This window comes from Sinocyclocheilus rhinocerous, unplaced genomic scaffold (assembly GCF_001515625.1).
Source record: "Sinocyclocheilus rhinocerous isolate Xijiao unplaced genomic scaffold, SAMN03320098_v1.1 scaffold675, whole genome shotgun sequence".
Taxonomy (NCBI): Eukaryota; Metazoa; Chordata; class Actinopteri; order Cypriniformes; family Cyprinidae; genus Sinocyclocheilus; species Sinocyclocheilus rhinocerous.
This window is the reverse complement of record NW_015629520.1, coordinates 418,308-426,732: the sequence shown is the minus strand read 5'-3', so window position 1 is coordinate 426,732 and position 8,425 is coordinate 418,308. Positions and strand designations below refer to the sequence as shown.

At 42.1% G+C, this 8,425-nt stretch overlaps 1 protein-coding gene across 2 annotated transcripts in view; it reads left to right on the top strand.

Annotated features, from left to right (window-relative positions):
- Window positions 1-8,425, top strand: part of LOC107739075 (probable phospholipid-transporting ATPase IM) — a 42,545-nt gene that overhangs the window by 26,958 nt on the left and 7,162 nt on the right. For both annotated transcript variants that reach the window (XM_016551055.1, XM_016551054.1), the window contains exons 18-22: window positions 5,678-5,842; window positions 6,170-6,281; window positions 6,398-6,503; window positions 6,756-6,903; window positions 7,209-7,392. In XM_016551055.1, the coding sequence (XP_016406541.1) occupies window positions 5,678-5,842; window positions 6,170-6,281; window positions 6,398-6,503; window positions 6,756-6,903; window positions 7,209-7,392 (715 nt within the window). The remainder of the gene's footprint in view (window positions 1-5,677; window positions 5,843-6,169; window positions 6,282-6,397; window positions 6,504-6,755; window positions 6,904-7,208; window positions 7,393-8,425) is intronic.

The following is an 8,425-nucleotide window of genomic DNA, read 5'->3' as shown; positions in this document are numbered from 1 at the left end:
AGACGGCATCACAGTATGGTGAGGGGTGTAACATTTCCGTCTCACGCTTGAGGTATTCGGCCAATCACAACGCACTGGATAGCTGGCCAATCAGAGCACACCTCGCTTTTCAAAACGATGAGCTTTGTAAAAATCGACGCGTTTCAGAAAGGCGGGGCATAGAGGAGAAACAATAATGTACAGTATGTGGAAAATAATGTGTTTTTTGAAAGAGGCTATGTGTGACGTGACCCATGTCCTTTATGCGCCATAATGCTGCTCGCTGTGCTTCGATCGCATCTGGCGGGCCTGGAATCAGGACCGGAAGGTTTGCTACTTTCATCCAGTGTCACTGCAATCGATCGTAAGCCTAAACAAACATTTCAAAATGAAAAAAAAGAATAAGAAGACTAAATCTTCTGATTTAGAATGCAATGTTGATCAGCTGTCTTCTGCAGTGGAGATGTTACTGCCTCTCCTAGCTAAAGTGCAGCCTAATATGGAGGTACAAGAGAAGGCTTAAATTAAATCATGCATCACACCATTGCCACCGATGCATACAGGGCAGGAGTTAGATGTGATGTCAGTGGCTGCCTCTGACTCACTTTTTGAAGCTACTCCAGTAATGACTGGAGCTGAAGAGAAATTGCCTGCAGATAAATCACTTCATTCTGGCAGTGAGATGGTGTTTGAGAAGTCAGGTGGGTCATCTTCAGTTGTTGCATCACTGGAAGGAACGTTAAAAGCGATGCTTGCCCACATCAATCTGGATCCCCCCAGACAACAGTATTTTCTGAGAATGTTTTTTTACGTCGTGCACAGAGAGCATCCTTTACTATGCCTCAGTGTCAGGACTTTACATCTGTATTGGTGTCAGCATTACAAAACTCATTAAAAGCCACACGCCCTGATCAGCTGGCCGCACACTGGCTGTGATGCAGGACCAAGACTTAGTGGGACTTGGTAGCATGCCACCTATTGAATCTAGTGTGGCACTCGTTGTGTCTCCCGATGAGGCACTTTGTGATAAAGTGCGCTGCCCTAATGTCGAATGCAGATGCACTGATGAGCTACTGTCCCGTACAATTCTACAGCTAGCCTTGGCCGTGTTGCCAATTCCTTGGCACACATGCTTGTAGCTTTACATTCCTCTCTGAACAAAACGTCTTAGTGACAGAACTAACTGAACTCTCTTTACAAGCCATGGGTGGTATTGCCAGTCACCGTGGCACCGCTTTAGGCACTCTCGTGCAAGCTCGAAGGCAGGTTTGGTTGACTCAGTCTTCCTTGCCAGAGGTCTGTCGAAACAATTTGCGGTGACTGCCATTAGTCTCTAGTCGATTTTTTGGACCAGCTGCACAGGAACCCTTGGACCGTCGTGTGTTGGTTTCTGAAACACATACTGTCATGTGGGGACAGCCTCAGGATCCAGACCACCACCAACAGCCTCTGGTGTCCGTTATCACAATGTTGGTGCAAGATCTGCATATAGACCTCTTCAGCATTTCCAGCATCAGAACCCACAAGCTCTTCCACCTCCTAGGCCTACTGCGTGGACATCAGTCTCACACACGACACCCAGGCCCCCAGTGACGTCCCCCCACCTCTACTGAAAAGCGTCCCATGGGATCATTGACATAGAGATGTCGAGAGTGAGCTGTTTTACAGAAGGTCACCTAGAGAGTTGGAGATCGATAACACCAAATCAGTGGCTGCTGACTACCCTTTCGAGAGGGTACCATAAACAGTTTTGCTGTCAACGCTCTGTTCATACTGGCGTGAGACAGACAATAGAGAGAAATTTGAATAATTTTTTTAAGTTCCTACCATTCAGGATGTTGCACACAGCAGATGTGAAACAGGCCATTATGCCACAAGACTAGTTGGTGACGATTGATTTGAAGGATGCTTGTTTTCATGTTCCAGTTGCTCCAGAACACAGGCGATTCCTTCGGTTTGCATTCATGGGTCAAATATTCCAGTTCAGGGTCCTTTCATTTGGCCTGGCTCTGGCACCAAGAGTTTTTTCAAAGTTTGCCAAGGCGCCATCGGAACCATTCCAGAGGAATGGCATGAGGGTATTGCCATACCTGGATGACTGGCTTGTCTGTACAGCATCACCCCACCAAGCAATAGATCAAGCTCGTCATCTGTTGGACCATATTGTGGCTTTAGGGATTGCGGTCAATTGGGACAAATGCAAGCTCGTCCCAATGCAGACAATCAATTTCATAGGTCTTGCTCTCAACTCTGTCACAATGTTGGCGTCTCCAACTCCGGAGAGAATAAGGTAAATTCTTAGGGCTGTAGGCCGCCTTCGGGTGGGCCATTTTCAGCGCTACATTTCTCTCATGAGACTCTTGGGGAAGCTCACAGCAGCAATGACAGTAGTATCACAAGGTTTTGCTCTATTTCGCCAACAAAAATCATTCCAAACTAAGCCACAGTGCTGTTTTGCGTCTCTGAGCAACATGACAGCCTTTCGTTCCTGAATGAATCATTCGTTAAATGATTGTGCTCTCGCAAAGTGACTCACTTATTAACAGTGACTTGCTGACACCTACTGGCGGTTTTTTTCACATTTAAAGTTTCAAATATTTCAATTATCAGTGTTCAACTTTTTATGTTAACAATATTAAAACATTTATGCATGTGTAACTGCAGGTTAAATGCATTCATGTCCTGCATTAATCAGTGTAAATGCATCTAAATGCCACTTCAGATGAAGCTTCTGTGTTTCCTCTGCATTGCAAAGATACATTTTGTTGATACTTTCATTAGCTTGATAACAGCCCAAATGTCTTATTATAATTGACTGATTAAATATAAGAATTTGACTCAAATGATAATGCACACTTTTAGAAAAAAAGGCTTTACGGTAAAAATGGCCATAAAAAGTAAAAATCAATTTGAACTTATTGGAAAAGATAAATTTCTGTCACTGCTGTGAACTGACCACCACAGTATATGAAGAATATCAAAAACTTTAGGAGTCAGCTGCCCACTGTAGTCTTTAAGATCTCAGCACAGTATATAATTTTTTGTCAATATCTCACACCCCTAGCCACCCCTAACCTGTTCCGTGCAATTGGCAGATCTGAATGTAAAGTTTACCACCGCATACACCATCCTAACCCTCGCCAAGAGCGAGCTCTCTCTCTCCGTGTTTAACCAAACTCAGATTAACTTTAGGTTGTTTACAAATGAAATCTGTCAGTGTTCTTTTCATTTTCTCTCTTCTTCAGCCCATTCTTTTTCTCGCAGTAGTAAGTGGAAAGCACTGACTGAGTGATTGACAGCTAATATAAACCAATCTAAAATCTGCATTAAAGTAAAGAGTGTAAGGAAAAAATCTGTTAATATAGAATTTGTAGTTGTGGTGCTCATTAATTTTTGGTGAGTGCTCCTAAATTTTTGTTGGTGCTCCTAACTTTTTGAAGTTGGGAGCACCAGTGCTACAAAGTAAAAAAGTTAATTTCGAGCCCTGTATCACTGGGATTGCTTTGGCTCAGGCCATTCCAACGATGGCTTATTCAAAAGCATCTGTGTCCTGTATGAAACAAATACACAAAGATCAGAGTCACACATTGTTGCATGCTAGCTCTAGCACCTTGGTTGCAGAAGCAATTTCTCCTCAGAGGAGTTCCATTTGGACCTCCACCTGCGTGGTGGGAAGTCATCAGGACAGATGGCAGTCTGCTAGGATGGGGTGGAGTCTGGTGCAGAAGAGGAGTGAATGGCACTTGGAAAGGGGCCATGCACACATAAATGTTCTAGAGCTGACAGTTGTGTTTCTTACCCTTCTTCATTTTGGGTCTGACCGGTTAATTGTTGCCTTCCTGAAAAGGGCTAATCATTTGTGTCCTCCATGTGGTGTGAGGAGTTCGAAGTGGGATTTGAATATAGTTCTCGATTCCCTGTGTCAGCCCCCATTTGAACCAATATTACAGTCTGATATTAAATGGCTGTCATTTAAGAAAGCATTTCTCTTGGCCATTACGACAGCGAAGCGTGTGAGGGAACTCCATGCTTTATCAGTGAGTGCTCCCTCACTGATTACGCAGGAGTAATGGATTCAGTAGTGTCTCATTGTGGCCCAATCCAGCATTTCTACCCAAGATTTTGTCCCTGCATTTTATGAACCATCTTATTGTGTTGGCTGCACTACCAGCAGATCAAACTGACATACTGTATGATTGGAGCTATGTCCAGCTAGGTCTTTGAGGGCTTACATTGATAGGACAGCAGCTTGGCGTAAGACGGACCAATAGTTTGTTTGTTTTAGTGATGCATGCAGAGGTGCTGCACTTTCCAAACGGAGACTGACGCACTGGGTGATACAGGTAATTTCTCATGCATACGAGTCTGCTGGGCAGTCTATGCCATCGTCTATTCACTGTCACTCTACACGTGCTTTGGCAACATCTTGGGCAGCGTTCAAGTGTTGTTCTCTGAGATTTGTGCAACTTGGAGTTCAGCTTGCACGTTTCTCGTTTTTACAGATTGAATGTGATGCCCTTGCTAGCGGTGTGTGCTGCAGTGCTCTCTGCCTGTACGGATGGCTTCTCAAGGGGATTCCTCGTGACTGCATAGGTATTCGTCTTCCACTAGTGCTTTCAGCACTGCCTCTCTGGTCACTTGGTATCACGAGAATGATCTACAGGTCGAGATGACATGTTAAGGGGTTATTATAGCTGAAGACACGTCATGAGTCACGAGGTGACAACTTTGTTATTCTGTTCTCGGTCAAGCGCGAGCATGAGGGGTTTTCCACTAGTGCTTTCAGCACTGCCTCTGGCAGTCCTCCACAGAACCACAGTTACGTTTGTAACTAACAATCATAAGCTTCAGAATATACAGGTTCTTGTATTTTTAAGTCTTTGTTTGTTTGTTACTTCACTCACTGTCTTGGCTGTTGAAGCGCTTGAGATTTGTGACACTTAGAGATGCAGACACACAGCGTTTCACTTGACAAATTACAGCAAATGCACACCGTGAGTGTCAGAGCGGCACAATCGATACAAACAAGTCTAATTTTCTCCTCGGCTAAAAGCTCTGTCTTAGTAGAGATGGGCTTTATTTTATTCAGATTAATTCCATTAAGGTTCTTGTAGACTATTCAGATGGAAAATACTTTACACAAACACATTTGCTGGCTCCAAGCAGTGTGTGATTCATTAATGTCCTTGCCAGCACATTATACAGCTACTTCAACAAAGGTACATCTATTACAAACACCATAAGATTTTCCTCAGAAAATGTGAAAATGTCATTTTATTTTTAGCTATGAATATTATGAGTGAAATCAACCGCTCAAACCACATTCAAAGAAAGAATAACACATCATTATACGTAACGTGGCCATTGTCTACAGCTCGAATGGTCGGTCTAAAAGCAGCTCATATTGTGGTACTATTATGAGACGATGTCCATCATTCATGTCTCATTTACGGCTTTCTGTGGTTCCTCAAAGAGCAATCAGACTGACGTCACTGAAGAAGCTATGCTAGCGGGGTAAAAATAGCATGCTTTTAGAAGCTTATGGATAATGACAGCAAACAGGAAATAGATGCTTTCACTGATTAGATCAAAGAACTGTGTAGCTCCTTATTTTCACTGAAGAAATATTTATGGCACTGACTGAGTTTCAGTTTTCATGGTGAGAGATAAATGAATTTCCACTGTTTCTTTGTGGCAGGAGTTTGCCGGGGAGGGTTTGAGAACATTAGCGCTGGCGTACAAAGACCTGGATGAAGACGTGTTTGATGAATGGATGAAGAAACTGCTGTTTGCCAGCACAACACTGGAGAACAGAGAAGAAAAACTTGGGGCTCTGTATGAAGAAATAGAGCAGGGCATGTTGGTAAATGTGATTGTAAAAATAAAGGTTATTTATTGGCATTGATGGTTCCACAAAGAACCTTCAACATCCATGGAACCTTTAGGTTCTTTATAGTTGAAAAAGGTTCTTTAGATTATTAAAATGTTTTTCACACTAAGAAAACAATGGTTCTTTTAAGAACCGACTTAAAGGTTCTTTGGGGAACCAAAAGTGGTTCTTCTATAGCATCACTACAAACCCCCCCTTTTGAAACCTTAATTTTTAAGAGTTCACAATGATTTCATGTTGAGTTACAGGAAATGTTAAATTTTTGCTTTTGAAACAAACATGTCTCTCATTTTCTTGAAGCTGCTTGGTGCTACAGCCATAGAGGATAAACTTCAGGAAGGAGTTCCAGAGACTATTGCCTGTCTGACCTTGGCTAACATCAAGATCTGGGTGCTCACTGGGGACAAGCTAGGTAACCAGTGCTAATGAGAACATGTAGGATTCATTGAAGTCTGCTCAACCTTAATTGAGACACTTTCTCACTGTCTTACACAACATAATTTAGAATCGTTCCTGTTGTGGTTGCAGAGACAGCAATGAACATTGGCTACTCCTGTAACATGCTCAGAGACGACATGAACGAGGTGTTTATAATCTCAGGTCACACCATGCTTGAGGTTCAACAGGAACTCAGGTGACATTTCACTCTTTGTCTACTCTGTACACAAATCGAATTCATTCTTCAAATTGAATTTAAGGTATTTATTTTTAATTATTCACATGTATGCATTTTGTGTTTGTTTATAGCCAGATAGATTTGAACGAGTCAGATTCACCAAAAATGTCATTTCTGTACAGTGCCTAAAGCTTGTTTTGTCAATTTGAATTAAACCATTATTTGAGCTATTGTAAAATAAAATGTATTTTTCTGTTGCTTTGTGCACAGGACAGCTAAAGAGAGAATCATGGGACCCAGCAAAGACAAAATCAGCAGTGGCCTTGACATGGAAAAGACAGAATTGTATTCAAGTGACTCTGTCTTTGAAGAGACCATCATCGCAGAGTACGCTTTAATCATCAACGGACACAGTTTGGTAAGGTCCTCAGTCTGGGTCCTGAAGAGAATTTGACTTAATTGCTGCATTAATAATGTGTTGCTAAGCTCCTAACGATGGCCGTTCTGTTTGAACCGAACATTCGGTTCAGCATTATCCTTAAAAAATTGGGTTTTAAGTTAGAGAGTGGCTGAAATTGGTTTTGCTTGGATAAATGTGTCTTTGAGGCCAGTGAGATCAATTCAAAGCTCTGACAAATGAACTTAATTGAAAGAATTCTGCCAACACATGCTGAGAGTGTATAGATGGCATTGAATGTAAGGTTTGTGTGTTGTTATTTGAAGGCTCATGCCCTGGAGGCAGACCTGGAGCAGATCCTGGTGGACGTGGCGTGTCTGTGTAAGACAGTCATCTGCTGTAGGGTCACTCCACTGCAGAAAGCTCTGGTGGTTGAGGTCATAAAGAGACACAAGAGAGCCGTCACTCTCGCCATCGGAGACGGAGCCAATGACGTCAGTATGATCAAGTGTAAGACATGACTAATGACTTGCTATCTATCTATCTATCTATCTATCTATCTGTCCGTCCGTCTGTCTGTTTATGTCTATTTTTGTCTAACTGTTTATGTCTATTTTTGTCTAATAACTAATAACTCTATCTGTCTGTCTGTCTTTGTCTAACTATCTATTTGTGTCTAACTAATAACTCTATCTATCTATCTATCTATCTATCATCTGTCTGTCTGTCTATTTTTTGTCTAACTGTCTATTTGTGTCTAACTAATAACTCTATCTATCTGTCTCTGTCTGTCTGTCTGTCTATTTTTGTCTAACTAACTGTCTATTTGTGTCTAACTAGTAACTCTCTCTATCTATCTATCTATCGGTCTGTCTGTCTGTCTATTTTTGTCTGACTAACTGTCTATTTGTGTCTAACTAATAACTCTATCTATCTATCTATCTACACTGAACAAAATTATAAACGCAACACTTTTGTTTTTGCCCCCATCTTTCATGAGCTGAACTCAAAGATTTGAAAAAGATTTTTCATGAGCTGAATTTCATGAAAAATTCAGACTTTTTCTATGTACACAAAAGGCCTATTTCTCTCAAATATTGTTCACAAATCTGTCTAAATCTGTGTTAGTGAGCACTTCTTCTTTGCCGAGACAATCCATCCACCTCACAGGTGTGGCATATCAAGATGCTGATTAGACAGCATGATTATTGCACAGGTGTGCCTTAGGCTGACCACAATAAAAGGCCACTCTAAAATGTGCAGTTGTATCACACAGCACAATGCCACAGATGTCGCAAGTTTTGAGGGAGCGTGCAATTGGCATGCTGACTGCAGGAATGTCCACCAGAGCTATTGCCCGTGAATTGAATGTTCATTTCTCTACCATAAGCATCTGCATGCTCGTTGTCCTCATCGGGGTCTCGACCTGACTGCAGTTCGTCGTCGTAACCGACTTGAGTGGGCAAATGCTCACATTCGATGGCGTCTGGCACTTTGGAGAGGTGTTCTCTTCACGGATGAATCCCGGTTTTCACTGTACAGG